The sequence below is a fragment of the Crocuta crocuta genome, unplaced genomic scaffold (assembly GCF_008692635.1).
Source record: "Crocuta crocuta isolate KB4526 unplaced genomic scaffold, BGI_CrCroc_1.0 scaffold61, whole genome shotgun sequence".
NCBI lineage: Eukaryota > Metazoa > Chordata > Mammalia > Carnivora > Hyaenidae > Crocuta > Crocuta crocuta.
The window spans coordinates 10,900,651-10,917,266 of NW_027528369.1; the positions used below are offsets into that span (position 1 = coordinate 10,900,651).

The 16,616-nt window shown below is 56.1% G+C and overlaps 1 protein-coding gene across 6 annotated transcripts in view; it reads left to right on the forward strand.

Moving 5' to 3' along the window:
- Positions 1 to 16,616, forward strand: part of ACSF3 (acyl-CoA synthetase family member 3) — a 59,590-nt gene that overhangs the window by 24,995 nt on the left and 17,979 nt on the right. For all 6 annotated transcript variants that reach the window (XM_077754123.1, XM_077754124.1, XM_077754125.1 and 3 more), the window contains 3 exons: positions 85 to 230; positions 3,766 to 3,878; positions 14,466 to 14,592. In XM_077754123.1, coding sequence (XP_077610249.1) covers positions 85 to 230; positions 3,766 to 3,878; positions 14,466 to 14,592 — 386 coding nt within the window. The remainder of the gene's footprint in view (positions 1 to 84; positions 231 to 3,765; positions 3,879 to 14,465; positions 14,593 to 16,616) is intronic.

A 16,616-nucleotide genomic window follows, 5' to 3' on the forward strand; every position in this document is an offset into this window, starting at 1 on the left:
GCTGTGCCCACCCTCCCTGGTCCCTGAGGCCGCCCCCTGCCCCCCCACCCCCCAGGGCTGAGGCCGCCCCTGCTGTGCCTGCAGGCTGATGGTTTCGGGGTCGGCTGCCCTGCCTGCGCCCGTGCTGGAGAAGTGGCAGAGGGCCGCCGGCCACACGCTGCTGGAGCGCTATGGGATGACAGAGATCGGCATGGCCCTGTCCAACCCCCTGACCGGGACTCGAGTGCCAGGTAACCCCCGGCCTTGTCCTCTCCCTGTGCCCTGAGCCCTGGGGCGGTGGGGGGAGGCAGTCTGGGAAGCATACTGCCTGCTGGGCCACAGAGCTTTCCTGGGATCCCGGCCAGGCGGCTGAGGCTCCTGTTTCTCCCAAATGGCCAGTCAGGGGCAGGACAGAAGGGTGTTCTTTACACCCGTGTCCTTCCCAGGTGACACGTGGGAAGAATAGGAATGACTGGGACCCATGTGCTCTGGGGCACTGCTCTGAGCAGACCAAGCTGGCCGCTGGCCAGAGCCTCCCATCCAGACACCGCGTGGTGTAAGGGCAGGTGTGAGGGAGCCCTCTGTCTGTCTGGACGACCTTTCCTAAGTCCAGCCTTTTCTCAGGCGCCCCTCTCCAACTTGAACTCAGACGTTCACATCCCGGGTCCTTAGCAGGGAGCCTGCCAGCGGAGCCTAAGCCTGGAAAGTGAATGTGCCCCGTTCTGTTCTCAGCCTCCCGAGACGCACCCCCCCAGGGTGTCCACAACACAAGCAAGATCCCACTTAGAAATAAGAGCAGAACAGCTCTGTGTCACATCCATTGGTCTTGCACGTATATAAAACTTACCCTCTGCCCGCGTTCAGCTTGGAGGTTTGGAAACATGTAACTACATAGCCACCATCACCTTCGAGACACGGAAGGGTCCTGCGCCTCAGACCCTCCCCTCGTGCGTGCTCGGCACCTCCCCCACCCCAGGCCAGGCAAGCGCCCTGTCTGTGCTTTGTCTGGAATGTCCTACAGTGAACCCTCCAGAACGTGGCCTTTTCGGTCCCTTAGCAGGGTGTGTCATCCACGTGGACACACGTTCCTTTCTGCCGCCGAGAAGAATTCCATGGTGCTGACGGGTCGCTTTGGTGGCCGAAGGCCGCTGGGTGGTGTCTGGCTGGGGACAGTCACTGGGAGGGCCACCGTACACATCGTGTGCAGGTTCTGTGTGGACACACGCCTCATGGGTCAGTCCCCAGAGGGGTCGTGGGGCCAGAGGGCAGGTGAGACCCAGCTGCCTACGAGGATGCCACACTGTGTCCAGAGCAGCTCCCTGCACAGGCCGCTCCGAGGCCGCTGACCAACCAGGACACTGTGGCTCTGGGCACCAGGGAGCACAGCAGCACGGCCCAGTTGGGAGGCAAAGAGAGGGGCACCGAGGTGCACAGAGAACCTTCTGGGCCTTAATTATAAGAGCAGACACGAGGCCTGAGAGCCAAGACCAGGAGCCAGGACGGGACGGAGTACATGGGGGAGGCCCGCGTGGGGCTCACGGAGGATAGCGGGGGCCGATTGCCCAGGGGAGCGAGGAAAGCCGCCCTGGACAGAGGTCACGCAACGTCCCCACCGACCTGGCCTCTTCCAGCCCCTTTGAGGAAGGGGGAACCCAAAGGTTCTGAAAGCCCAGGTTTATTGGGCAGAAATTCTGGAATCTTCAGTGACGGCTGCAGCCCCCCGGGCCTCAGGCATAGTGTGGGACCCGAGGGCCTGGGCCGTGTCGCTCTTCTTACCTCTGCCCCAGATACCTGTGTGTGACCTTTGTCCACAGCGTGGGCCTCCAGCTCTCGGGTGCGGTGCTGTTGTTTGGTTTGGGAAAAGTAAAGTGGTGTCGTTCGTGAAGAAGGCAGGTTGAGAGGGCGTCCTTGGCACCTTCAGGTCTCGTCTGTGCACCTTGATGCCGGGGCTGGGCTCGTGTCACACTGGGGACCCTGTACCCGCTCCCAGCCAGGGGTCGCTTGGGGCTGGCCCTTCCTCCCTGCTGCCTGTGTGGCCTCTGAGCAACCAGGATCCATTTTTCCAGGTTCTCAAAACCTGATGAGGGCACCCAGGGCGAGGCCGGCCTCGGAAGAGGGTTGTTTGCCCGGCGTCAAGCTCTGGGCCGGATCTTCTTGTTCCTTCTCTGCGTCCCTCCCTCCCGATACCAGGAAGGGAGGTGAATAGTTCATGGCAGGCGCTGCTGGGCCTAATCACGCTCTAATTGGAGGTGGAGATCCAAGGCGCTAATGGCTCCTGCAGCCGGGGATTGGGGGGGGTGAGGGGGTAGGCCAAGACCTTATCAGCCGGCCTCCCTTCTCTTGAGACCCACCTCCCCAGGCTCTAGACAGGGCCATAGGCCAATGACAGTTCTCGTCGTGGGTCCTGACCACACGCCGTAGCCACTGAGGGCTAAACCGAGGTCAGCCCGCCAAGGCCCAGCCCCAACAGGCCAGCCGCTGGGGGGCGGTCTGAGGACTCCGGAGCCTGGCCCGGGTCGCATCCCTGCAGGCAGAGCTGTGGCCCCGGCCAATGGTCAGGATGCAAGCCCGTCGGCCTTTCTCAGGCCGGGAAGCCTAAGGAGAGGCTGTGACGCAGCTGAATTAAACTTGTCCCTGCCAACAATCCACAGGGAAAGGGGCCATTTAATCTAGAGGAGGTGACCTCACGTGACAAGCGCATCTGGATTGCGTGTGGAACGGCCTCTGGCCTTCACCACGCCCAAGGGCATGCGGAGCCAGGCATCAGGAGGAGGGGGCTCGGGGGGTCGGTCTTGGGTCTGGTCTCCGTGTCTCACACTCAGGGTGAGACCCCCTCGCTTCCTGTGTGGCATCTCGAGTGTCCTGTCACCCGTGCGGCCACGGGCTCCACACAGACGCCCCGCCAGCAGGAGCGAGGCGGCCCTGTGCCCAGGATCCTCGTCGGAAGTGCCCGGAGCAGGCCGGCCCGCGGCGGCAGCAGAGTAATGGTTGTGGGCGTGGGGGGGCCTGCCGACCGCTCTGCTCTGCGCCCCGGTGGTCGAAGGTCCGGAACCTCATGGCAGTTTCGGTTGCCCAACGTCATGAATGTGCAGACGCCACAGTTGTGTGCTTTGTGACGATTGTATGGATTTAACTTTTATTTTTAAAATCTTGGGAAGCGAAACAAGAAAACGTAGGACCGGAAGGCAGTTGGTCCAGGTGTGCCCTGCCCGTCAGGGACACTGCCCTGGCCTCGCCCCCCAGGACCTCAGATGCAGAAGACAGGCGGGCTGCGAGGAGAGCGCGGCGCCCTTCCAGCAAAACGAGGCCAGGGTCCCAGAGTCCTGCACGAATGTAGAGTTTCAGAGTCGGCTTCCTGCGGGCTTGTCCCCTGGCCGTTCCTCACTGACCCCAGGGGACGTGAGTCCTCACAGACACGGAGTGTGGGGTCTCGGGACCTCGGCCACATCGGTCCTTCGCTGTGTGGCTGTGGGGCCTTGCTGCGTTGCCTCAGAGCATCCATCCCTCAGGTGGGATGCACACACCAAGCAAACCATGGCACCTAATAAATGAACCAGAATGCAGGGGACAGGCTTCCCCTGGCTGCTCAGTCCCTCCTGGGGGCTCTGCGGTGACCCTGGGGACAGCCCACTGGCGCCCGTGCCCTTACCACGCAGCTAGGTACTGGAGGGGACATGGCAGCCCCAGGCTCCACCCAGGTGCCAAGAGCCTCCCCAAAGTGGCCGAGTCCCCTTGTCCCCTGTGCAGGACGTCCAGGCGTGCAACCCTCCTTCTCTGTCTTTGCAGGCTCCGTGGGGACCCCGCTGCCAGGTGTGGAGGTGCGCATCGTCTCGGAAAACCCAAAGAAGGAGGGCTGCCCTTACGTGCTCCACGCAGAAGGGAATGAGAAGGAGACGAAGGTGGGCTGCTGCTCTGTGTCAGCTGGTGGCACACGGGTGTCCCATGGCCACGACCGCCCAGCAGGCCAGAGGTCGAGGGTCTCCTCCTTGGGGCCCTCCACATGGGCTCAGGCTGGTGTTTCCTGGGGGCGCCTGCCAGTGTTGCCGGGCACCCCTGCCCTGGGGACGGTGTGCAGGGCAGAGCTGGGGCCCAGCGCCTGAGGCTCCGTCCACTGGGGCCGCTCTAAGGTGGGTTGTGACAGCCTCAGGACAGCCTGGTTATGGCGGGTTGTTAAAAGCACTGCGCGGTGGGGCCCCGTCTCCATCCCTTGAACGCAGGGCGCTGTGGCTGGGCCCCTGCGAGGCCACCGTGCACAGATCACACAGCCCTGAAAAGGGAGGCTGCCGCCAGCGGCTGCAGCCAGTGGTGGCTCTCATGGTCCTTCTAGGTTGACAGGTGGAGAAGGGGACAGCGCTCACTGTCTTATTTCAGTGAAGGTTCTAGTAGCTACAAACCAGATCCAAAGCCAATACGGGCCACAGAAAAGTTGAGGGTTGGTGGGAACGGGAACCTTGATTTGAAAGGAAATCATGTTCTCTACAGCTGATGCTCAAACGAGGCGCTGCGTGAGTGATCTGTCACAGGCAAAAGCAGTCGTGGACCCGCGTGTCCACATCTCTACCTGGAGCAGCGGCTCCGTAGCTCTGAACCTGTGCCGGGCCTTGCCCCGTGGCGTTGCCCTGTGGCCTCAGTTCCCGTGCTTGGAGTGGGAGGGTTGAGGAGACTGTCAAGCATATGGGTGGAACTGGTGGTTTTAGGTGTAATCCTACGAACGTTCACAGTGACGTCACAAGTAGGTGTTCCGTGTTCCCAAGAAGACCTCGCACCGAGGCCCCCGGGGGAGGGTCGGCCCGCATGTGCCCGGCTCCCTGTCGTGCTCCCCACGCCTCTGCAGCCTGGCGGTCCCAGCTGCTTCCCTGGCCAGAACCCGGTACCAGGAATGAGGAGTGAGCGGCCCGGGGGGGGGGCTACCAGAGTCTCTGCCCCACAAAGGGGGCCTCTGGGGAAGGCAGGAGCAGGGGCGGCTGGGCCGAGCCATGCTTCCCAGACGGCAGCAAGGACTGTGTTTGCTCTCGCGTGCCCGGGGCCTGTGCGTGCCAGCCTCCCCCTGACCTGCTGGGCACCCCGTGCACCTGGCAGGGCTGTGCCTCAGGTGACAAACCTTCGCATCCCGTCGTGTCCCCGTCGTGGGTCGCCCTGGCTGTGGCTGCTGGCTAAGGCACCCGGGGGTACCGCCAGGTGTCCCGCCATCCACGGCTCCGAGCTCGTGCTTCTGGCTCCGCTGTCTGGATGGGAAGTGGCTCCGCCTTCATGCTGCTGTCCTGTCTCCCTGCTGGGCCGCGCTAACGCCACACCTGCCCGGAGGACCCGGGAGCCATTGGCTGCGGTGCGTCTTTCATGCGCCGCGGACGCCCAGCTGGCTTCGCCTTTGCATCCTGTGAGCACGGCATGCACTGAATCTATTCATTTTCAAGGTGCTCACTTTCAAGAGAGCCAGGCGCCAGCCTGCCACAGTGAGGTCCAGCGGCAGACAAGTGGCCTCCCGGCCGCGGGTGACACATTGGCCTGCACACAGAAATGTCCCTTGCAGAGGACGCAGAGACGCAGTACATGGTGCTCCTGCCGGCGCTGGGCAGTGTCTGCGAGCTCTGCTTCCCTTATTTCCCTTTAAAAATTAATTATCTTGTTTATCCATATGCGGGCCGTCACTCTGGACGGCGGCCTGTCCTCCTGACGGCCACCAGTGTCTCCTGGGCTGCCCCCCCCCGCTCCTTTCCTTGCCCATCCCTGCCATCTGTCACTGCCGCATGCCACTGACTTCTGCACACAACCCGCGGCAGGGAAGGCCTGGGGCTGGAGAGCCGTGGGGCCGGTCGTGCTCTGGCCCTTCCGTGGGGGCTGGGGTGACCGCACTGTCCCCGCAGAGGTGCTCCCCTCGGACGAACAGCAGACCATCGTCTGCCACGTGCTCCGTGCCTCATGGGATGCCGTGGGTTTACCACTAACTCTGTGTCAAAGGTCAGGAAGGAGGTGGCCCTGCCTCCAAACGGGGAAACTTCGCAAGGAAAAGGAAGGCCCTCGGCACCTGATGGGCCGGAGGAGTGTCTGTGAGCACTTGGCTGCCCCGTGCCTCTCTCCCCGCGCCTGGACCAGAGCCGGCCCCACACACCCCTGAAGGGCACGCTCAAGCCGGGGAAGGCAAGCAGCCACGCCTCCTTCCTGCCCGGGGCCTCATCCCTACGTGCTCGTCCAGATCCTTCCTGCTCAAACTGGGTCCTGAGGCCCCGAGCGGTGGGCGGCACTGAGTGAGGCAATGGGGCGCAGTGGGAGCCCACCATGGGTCCCGCCCCAGCCTCGCCGGCCTCCTTGGCCCACGGCCTACCTGCCTGCATTCCTGCACCTCCTTCCGGCACGCTTTCCTCCCCAGTGGGTTCGAGCAGACCCCTTACTGTGAACTGGGGCAGGCGTCCAGGCTTGTACCTCGGGGCTTTCTAGCAACCCTGCCTCTGACAGAGGAAGACACCCAGGCTGCCCGCAGGTGAGGAGGCTTCGTTCCATGGCCGCTTGTCCTGGTGAATGGGGCGGTACCGGTGCACGGTACCCATGCCCTCCGTCACATGATCTTCCTACGTGCAATTCCTCCGAAGACGAAGACGAGGGTCCCCCGTGAAGACAGCCCAGGCTTTTGGCTGCAGCCTGAAGCAGCGTTGTGTATGACTGCTGGGCACCCGAGCCTGGCCACGTGCCCCGTCCAGCCTGTACCGCGTATCCCGGGGAACAGCTGGGGCCCCAGAGCTGTTGGCCTTGCCCAGCACCTGCCTTGCTCTGCTCTGGCCCCAGCAGATGTGGGGAGCTAACTCTGAGTGGGTCTGCAGGACTCTGGCCCCGCTTGTGACCCAGCAATCCGGGTGATGGGTTTTAGTCTATGGTAACGTTTGTTGTTATGTGCTATTTTAGATCACTTATTTCTCTGAGGTTATTCAACAGACTGTTTCCCTTCTCCTGGAGTACCTTCATTCTTGACTAGCCTTCATACCCTTATCTCTAAGATTTATAAATGTCAATGACCAAAATTAAATGGACTCTATTGTCCCAAAATTTGTATGACAAGTCAGTATCAGGTAAACCAGTGTGTAATGGGTGCGTGTGTATTTAGAGCTTCATGTCAGGGGTTCATTTTTCCTCTTGAAAAATGTTTTGGTTTTATTTGGGTTTTTTGTTTTGTTTTGTCTTGTTTTGGCATAAAGAAAATGATGGCCTGTTTTACTTACTTGGTACTTGCTCTCCAGAGTCCAGAGACTCACTGGCAAATCTGCAGGAAAATTAGGACTGGTGGATGTATTGGACCTGTGAGGGGTGCTGTCTATCTGAGCTACTCCATACAGAGGTTGTACGTTGGTCTCCATTGATCCGTGTATCTGTTTCTCTGCCAACACCAGTTGTGACTTCTGTAGCTTGATGGTGACTCTCAGAACTATAGCCTTCTGCCACCAGTTTCATTCTCGTTCAGAGCTGCTTTAGCTATTGGAGTTAATTGTTTGCCATGTTTTACAACCAGGTTGTTTGTATCTACAAAAAGTCCTTCTGGGATCTTTTTTTTTTTTTTTTAATTTTTTTAAAATGTTTTATTTATTTCTAGGAGAGAGAGAGAGAGACAGACAGCGTGAGCAGGGGAGGGTCAGAGAGAGAGGGAGTCACAGACTCTGAAACAGGCTCCAGGCTCTGAGCCGGCAGTCAGCACAGAGCCCGACGCGGGGCTCGAACCCACGAACTGCGAGATCATGACCTAAGCAAAAGTCGGACGCTTAACCGACTAAGCCACCCAGGCGCCCCTTCTGGGATCTTGATCAAGATTGCACTAAATCTGCAGATCAATTTGGTGAGAATTAACATCCTCACTGTGACAAGGCTTCTGATCCATGAACATGGTATGCCTCTGCATCCCCTTAGGTCTTCTCGATGTGCCTGTGTTCTGGCTCACTGGTCCTTCACATGTCCCTCTACATTTATCTTTTTCCCATTTTTCTTAACATTTATTTATTTTGAGAGAGAGAGAGAGAGAAAGTACGAGCAGGGGAGGGGCAAAGAGAGAAACAGAGATAGAGTCCAAAGGAGGCTCAAGGTTCTGAGCAGTCAGCACAGGGCCCAACGTGGGGCTTGAACTTACGAATTGTGAGATCATGACCTGAGCCAAAGTCCAGAGCTCAACCGACTGAGCCACCCAGGCACCCCCTACATTGGTTGATTTTCTTTTTTTTTTTTAAATGTTTTTTTTTTTTTTATTTATTTCTAGGAGAGAGAGAGACAGCGTGAGCAGGGGAGGGTCAGAGAGAGAGGGAGTCACAGACTGAAACAGGCTCCAGGCTCCGAGCTGGCAGTCAGCACAGAGCCCGACGCGGGGCCCGAACCCACGAACCGCGAGATCATGACCTAAGCGAAAGTCAGACGCTTAACCGACTAAGCCACCCAGGCGCCCCACATTGGTTGATTTTCTAATATTAAACCAGCCTTGAATTCCCAGGACAAACCCCACTTGCTTATGGCATATTTATTTTTTACGGTGCTGGATTGGATCTGCTAGCATGTTGCTGAGGACTTCTGCATCTGTAGTTTCCTTTCATTGTGCTTTTTTTTTTTGTTTGGGGGTCAGGGTAATGCTAGTGTCATAAAGTGAGCTGGGAATTATTTCCTCCTCTTCTGTTTTCTAGGAGACACTGCATGTAATTGGTATTCTGTATGTATTTAAATGTTTGATAGAATTTACCAGTGAAAGCATCTAGGCCTGGAGGTTTCTTTTTTGGAAGATTTTAACCATTAATTCAGTTTTGTCATCTAATGCATCTTGAGTGAGTTTTGATAGGTTATGTTTTTTGAGGAATTGGTCCATTTAAGTTGTTGAATTATGTGTATAGTGTTTTTTGTGGCATCACCTTATTAATCTTTCCATGTCTGCATAATCTGAAGCAGTATTCTTCCCATTACCCTTATGGATAATTTGTGTCTTCTACTTCTTTTTTTTTTTTTTAATTCTTTTAATGTTTTATTTATGTTTGAGAGACAGAGACAGAGAGAGCACAAGCTGGGGGAGGATCTGAGAGAGGAGACGCAGAATCCAAAGCAGCTCCAGGCTTCGAGCTGTCAGCACAGAGCCCGACGTGGGGCTCGAACTCAAAATAGCGAGATCATGACCTGGGCTGAAGTCTGACACTCAACCTACTGAGCCACCCAGGCACCCCTTTAGTTCTTTTTTCTTTGTTATTTGTGCTAAAAGTTTATCCATTTTACTGATTTTTTCTTAAAGAAATTGTTTTTGGATTCATTGAGTTTTCTCTATTGCTTTTCTCTTTTCATTTTAATTGATTTCTTGTTCTTTATTGGTTCTTCTAGCTTGCTTTTTACACTTCTTCTAGTTTCTTAGGGTGAAACTTTAGGTTATCGATTTGAGACCTTTTCTCTTTCCTGATTCATGCATTTACTGATGCAAATCTCCCGGCAAACATTACTGGAGCTGGAGCTGCCCCCCAAATTTTTATGTGGTTTCATTTCATTCAGTTCAAAATATTTTCTGATCTTCTAGTTTCTTTTAAGACTTCTTTGACTACAGATTAGTTAGAAGTGTGTTGTCTATTTTCCAAGTGTTTGGAGGCTGGCTGTCATCTTTCTGTTATTCATTTTTAGTTTTATCCCCTTACAGTTGGAAAGCATCCTGGATACGATTCCAGTTCTTTTAACTTTGTGAGGGCGTGTCATGTGCCCCAGAACGTGGCTGTGTTGGTGGATGCACTCACTGCTGCTTCGGTGCAGCACCCGTGGGTCCTGCCCCTGTGGTCGTTGTGCTCAGCTCCTCACATCCACGCTGGCTGTCTCCCCGGTTCTGTCGCCGAGGAGGGGCATGAATCCTCCACAGTAATAGTCCATTTCTGCTTTCAGATGTTTGCTGATGTACCCTGAAAGTCTGTCACTGGGTGACCACACATTTATAATTGGTGTGTCTTTCTGGTGACTCGACGTTGTGTCGTCAGTGATACCGCTTGTACTGTTCTTTGCTCCTAAGTTTATTTTGTCTCATCTTACCACAGCTGCTTCGGTGTGTTGTGATTGGTGTTTATGTGTATGTATGGTCCCGTCCCTTGCTTCTAACCTGCCTGTGTCACTGTGTGTACGGTTGGATCATGTATGGCCTCACCAGTCCGTCTGACAATCTTTTAATTGTGCTTAGAGCACTGACATTGAATTGATTATGGAAATGCTTGAACTTGAGCCCACTGCCACCCACCACCATTTGTTATTTCCTCACTATCTGTTCCCCCAGTTTTTCTTTGCTCAGCTTCCCTTTTACTGTGCTCTTTGGACCCATTTTTTAGTAGTCCGTTTTAATTTACTTGAGTTGTTGACCGTACGCCTTTGTACAGCTTTTTAGTAGTTGTTCTGGGGACTACGATATATATACTTCACTTTTTGAGACCTACTTAGACTTCACACTTAACACTCCCAGAAGAATGTAGAATTCCTACCCCAATCAAAGAGAAAATTACCCAGTGATGCCTGTTGAAGATGGCATGGCAGACTTTATCCAGGACGTTGGAACGGGTGTGGGGCCCCCTCTGAGCACAGCAGGGCCCTGGAGACGGCCTGCCAAGCAGCAGGGGAGGACTGGCAGGGTCTTTGCAGAGGGTGGGCCGGGGCGACATCACATATGAGGCTGACCAGGTATCAGAGTGGGGGCTCCTGCTAAACTGAAACAGCAGGGGTCTCGCTAAAACTGGATTGTTCAGGAAGGGCACAGATGGGCCTGTGATAAGTTTTGGGAGCCTGACTAAAGTCTGGTCACATAAAGACTCTTTGTCACCAGCATATGGGTCCCGGTGCCTTCTCCCTGCTCAGCAAACACCGTTGTCGTGTGTAACATCTATGTAGGTCATACACTCCATTAGGCAAGATTATGATGTTTGCTTTCCTTGCTCAAAACTGTTTGAAAAACCTCATGAGGAACGGAATGGTCAGTTTTACTCACCCAAATAGTTACCTATTTTAATGCTTTTATTTCGTTTCTGAGTCTCCCTGTTTCCTTCTGGCATCATTTCCCTTCTGTCTGAAGAACGTTCTCTGGCCATTCTTTTTTTTTTTTTTAAATTCTATTCATTTCTAGGAGAGAGAGAGAGAGAGAGTGTGAGCAGAGGAGGGTCAGAGAGAGAGGGAGACACAGACTCCAAAAGAGACTCCAGGCTCTGAGCTGGCAGTCAGCACAGAGCCCGACGCGGGGCTCGAACCCACGAACCGCGAGATCATGACCTAAGCGAAAGTCGGACGCTCAACCGACTAAGCCACCCCGGCGCCCCATCTCTGGCCATTCTTTTAATTCAGATCTGCTGGCCACAGGCTCTGTTGTCTCTTATCTAAGAGTGTCTTTGTCTTTTCTTCCACGCGTAACGTTACTCACTGGATCTGGGATTCCGGGCTGACGCTTAGAAGGTGCCGTCCCCCTTCCCTGGCCTCCTCGGCTTCGGGTGAGAAGGTGGTGGTCGTCCGAGCCGCGAATCCACTCTAGCCACTGCCGGCCTTTTCCTTTATCTTGGGTCTCCAGTGCTTGGATTGTGATGTGTCTGAGCTTGTGTTTCTTTGGGTTTGTCCTTTTGGGGGTCCACTGAGCTTCCTAATTCTGCTGGTTCATGTATCTCACCAGACTTGAGAGTTTTCAGCCAGATTTTACCCATGATCCGCTCCTCACTTCTCGTCTCCTGGGAACCAGGAGCAGGAGTTGGGCCCTCACAGCGGGGAGCAGGGTGGCGCTGGCGCTTCCTGTGGTTCAGATGGGGTGGGTAGTTTCTACTGACCCATCTTAAAGTTCTCGGTCTTTCCTCTGGGGTCTCCATTCTGTTACTGAGCCCATCCAGCAAATTTTTCCTGGTGCCATTATTGTGTTTTCCAATTCTAAAATTTCCATTTTGTTTTGCTTTATAACTGAGACTTTCAGTTTTTCCTTTTCCTTCCAGAGCGTTTGCCCTTCCGTTTAGAGCACGTTTATAACGTCTGTCTTAAAGTCCTTGTTAGCCTTGTCCCGCATGGTGGCTCCTCACCTGCTGAGCAATCTTGCGTCCGGGACATTTCAAATAATATGTTATGAGACTCTGGGTCTTGTTTGTTTCCAGTGGGGAATGCTGGTTGTTGTTGTTGTTTTACTGTTACCCAGTTCGCTTCAGTCAGTGAGCTCCCGCCTTCTCCAGGGTTGGGTGCCTGCCTGTTTATTTTCAGAGCCTTTGTCTTGCTGCCCTGTGGCTAGCCTGACCTTGGCAGTGGGGCCAGATAAAGGGCGGTGGTGGAAAAATGGGTGAAATTCAAAGAAAGCCTATGATTTAGCAGAAAGACAAACACTGCCTCCTGCAAGCAGGCTAGTGGCAGGTGCCCAGCGGGGCCCTGAACCTGCAGCCCTGCCCCCCGAGGGTGGGGTTGCCCGTGTCTGCAGGAAGTGGGCTGAGGAGTCACACACAGCTGCTGCGCTGGCCTTGAGGCGCACCTTCTGTCCAGGCCTCAGACACACGAGTCAGGCAGTTGTACAGCCTCTTTTAAAGGGTCTTGGATCTTTTTTTTTTAAATTTTTAACATTTTATTTATTTCTGAGAGAGAGAAAGAGAGAGGGAGCGTGAGCAGGGGAGGGCCAGAGAGAGGGGGAGACGCAGAGTCTGAAACAGGCTCCAGGCTCTGAGCTGGCAGCACAGAGCCCGACGCGGGGCTCGAACCCACGAACCGCAGGATCATAACCTGAGCTGAAGTCAGACGCGTAACCCAACTGAGCCACCCAGGCGCCCCACTCAGATTCTTTTTTAAAAGAGGGATGGTTCTTCCCCAGAATAAGTCCGTTCCAGGCAGGAGTCGGTAAGTCAGAGTATCAGTGGCCTCGGTTCAGTCTCCTTTGCCATGTCCGCTGACAGCTTCCCACGGGGCCTCCTGATGTGCTCGTCCTCCTCACGGTCTTTTCCTGGCTTCACGGAAGCCCTACTCAGCTTCTTATAAAACCCAGCCTCCCTCCTGCCCTGCGCTGGGGTCACCACAGAGGAAGCCCCCTGCCTATGGGACCTCGTGATCCAGGCGCACTGTCTCCTGGGCACCTGGCGCTTGCTCGCGAGCCGTCCTTTCTTGGTTGGCTGTGCGCTCAGCCTCTTTCTAACCAAGCGGAGGCCCGCGGGGCTGCCAGAGCCCTGCTGTGGCCACACACACCTCCCCCCCCGCCCCCCCCGTGGGTGCGGGTTGTGCAGGGAAGACACCGAAGACGGAGTTTCGTCAGATGCCGGAGCGCAGCACTTACACGTGGACAGGTGGCTCTCACCCAGCCAGGCTCCGACTGAGACCTGGGTCAGTGACTCACACCCTCCAGTCTAGGGGACGGGACTTTGTGGGATGAATACATCCCGGCTCCGCACGCAGCGCCATCTGATTGGGCTCCAGGACCAAGTGGTGCATTCTTCAGGGCACCTGGGGCTCAGTCGCATCAGTGTCTGACGCTTGATCTCGGCTCAGGTCATGATCTCATGGTTCATGGGATCGAGGCCCGTGTCAGGCTCTGTGCTGACAGTGAGGAGCCTGCTTGGGGTTCTCTCTCCCTCTGACTGCCCCTCCCCCACGTGTCCATGTGCATTCACACGTTTCTCCTCTCGCTCGCTCTCAAGTAAACATTTAAAAACAACAGAAAAAGAGGGCGCCTGGGTGGCTCCGTCAGTTGAGCATCTGACTTCGGCTCAGGTCATGATCTCACGGTTAGTGGGTTCGAGCCCCGCCTCGGGCTCTGTGCTGTCAGCTCGGAGCCTGGAGCTGCTTCAGATTCTGTGTCTCCCTCTCTCTCTGCTCCTCCCCTACTCATGCTGTGTTTCTCTGTCTCAATAATAAATAAACATAAAAAATTTAAAAAAGAAAAACAGAAAAAGAAAGATGCATTTTTTTTCTTTTATACTTTATTGTCAAGTCGGTTTCCATATAACACCCAGTGCTCATCCCCACAAGTGCCCTCCTCCATGCCCATCACCCCCCTTCCCCTCCCCTTGTTCTCAGCCCTCAGCTTGTTCTCAGCATTCAAGAGTCTCTCAGGGTTTACCTCCCTCCCTCTCCCCCCTATTTCCCCCCGTCTTCTCCCCCATGATCCTCCATTAAGTTCCTCCTAATCCTCCTATACGTGCCAACATACGGTATCTGTCCTCTGCCTGACTTATTTCGCTCAGCATAACACCCTCAAGGTCCATCCACGTTGCTACACGTGGCCAGATGTCATTCTTTCTCATTGCCATGGAGTATTCCATCGTGTAGATGAACCACATCTTCTTGATCCATTTGTCCGTTGATGGACACTTAGGCTGTTTCCATGTCTTGGCTATTGTTGAGAGTGCTGCTATGAACGTTGGGGTTCATGTGCCCCCTAGAAGGACGCATTTTTCAATAGTTTCAACAAAATGTCTGATTTTGGAAGCGTGGGTGCCGTCGGGGGTCACGGGGGAGGCCGGCGGAGCCCCGTGCGCAGGGTGTGGGCTCTGAGGGACGCGTTTGTCTCCGTGCTGCAGGTGACCCCGGGGCTCACAGACAAGGAAGGGGAGCTCCTGGTCAGGGGGCCGTCTGTCTTCCGCGAGTACTGGGACAAACCAGAAGAAACCAGAAATGCCTTCACCTGCGACGGCTGGTTCAAGACAGGTAGGAGGGGGCCCCATCTTCAAGGCTGGGTCCCCACCGCGCCCCCAGACCCCCAAGCTCTAGAGTGTNTGGGTAATTTTCCGTTGTTCTCCATGCTGTGCCTGGGGCTGTGCTTGACCCGGGCCTGGGGGGCGGGGCTCTCCCCCCGCAGCACCGGGCGCCCTGGCCCCTCCCACCCCTGCCCCTGCTTCCTCCCCTACCTCCGCCCCTGGCCCAGCCGTCCTGCGGTGTGGACTTTCCAGCAGACCTCGTGAATCTTAGGTGCAGCTGCCGCGCCTCGCTGCTCCGCACGCCCGTTTAGATGGTGTGTGCGGGCGGATTCGGGTGGTCCCTCCTCCTTGCCTGTCTGTGTTTGTAAAACTTCTGTGCTGACAATGCACCATTTCAGGAGACTCTCAAGACATTTTTCCAAAAAGAGAGGTGTTTGCACATGTCGCTCCCCGCAGCCCCGCGAGCAGAAACCTGCCTCGTTCCGTGCTCTCCTGTGGGGAGCAGAGCCCAGGGGAGACCACAGGCAGGCAGAGTGGGTGCCGGCGGGGGTCGCCGTGCGCCTCTGAGAACAGCGGCTGGGCCCCGCGGCATGGGCGGCCTGTGGCTGGCATTCGCACGGGCGCCTCGCCAGGCTTGTGTCAGCGTGGGTCTGTGCGCGACGGGATCGCGTGTCCACTCCGATGTGCTGCTGTCATGGGCCTGAGGTCGCCGAGTGGCGGAGTGGGGCCCCGCGTAGACCCTGACAGTCCCGGGGTGCCGTGTGGACCCATCGGGTGGGGGTTGGGTTTGAAGGGACAGATGGAGGGTCTTCCCGGGGGTGGGGGACCCCTTCCTGTTCCAGTGGCAGGTGGCACGTGGGTCCGGACCTGCTCTCCCCCAGCTGCCGTGGTTCTGTCCCGTGCCTGCCAGCGTGCACAGCCCAGCGGCCGCGGGGTCCCTCCGAGCCGGGCAGAGAAGCAGGTGTGCAGACGGCGGTGAAGGGTTGTAGAGGGGACGTCTGGCAGTCGTCAGAGCGAGGCCGGGCCCCGAGAACGCTGACAGGTCAGCGGGGGGCTCGGTGTCGGGACCCAGGAGCCCGGATCACCTGTTTGGGGCCCTCCCTTCTCCATGACAGGATGTGGTCAGCACGTTAATACCCGCGTGGCTTCCCTTCGTGAACATTGTGTTCACACAAGCCAGTCTGATAGCGGCAAACCTCTCTCTGTCATTGTCCTTCAAACGCATTAAGAAATATTTATTTTGAGCTAATCTTGCTTTTTGTATGTCCATCCTGCAGCCCTCTGGTTGGTCCCTGACTTGCTTTACGGTGTTTTCTTTTATTTCTAAATTCAGATGAAAAGCTGCAGATGTTTTTTTCCTTTAAAAGCCCAGGAACCCAAACCTTGTGGATTTGGCGGGTGGTAGTCCCCCAGGCACAGGCAGCAGCGGGCAGTGGGGGGCAGCCCCCGGGCATGGCAGCAGCGGGCAGAGTGGGGGGCAGCCCCCGGGCACGGGCGGCAGCGGGCAGAGTGGAGAGCAGACCCTGGGCATGGCTGGCAGTGGGTAGAGTGGGGGGCAGCCCCCGGGCATGGGGGGCAGCGGACAGAGTGGAGAGCAGCCCCTGGGCATGGGTGGCAGCGGGCAGAGTGGAGGGCAGCCCCCCAGGCATGGCAGCAGCGGGCAAAGTGGGGGGCAGTCAGCGTTAAAACATTCAGTCGCTGGCGCTGATGAATATTTGAGTTGAAAAGGAATAGCATGCATTAATTATTGTAAAGAGATGTCTTTAGGAGAAAATGATTTTGAAATTCAGTTTAATTTCATTGTAATGCGCTGCAAACAGGAAGGGAGTGTGTGTGTTTAATTGGCTCTCGGGGGTGAGGCCTGCAAGCCGTGTGCCTTTGTCACAGGCCATTAGCGAGACGGGCTGCATAATGAGCGGGCGCAATCAGCTCACAGCTGCCGGCTCCTGCGGGGAGCGTGGTAGTAAATAGAAATCAGGATAAATTAAACTTAACCCTTTCCCTGGCCGCCCCTCCCGCCATGGGATGCTAGTG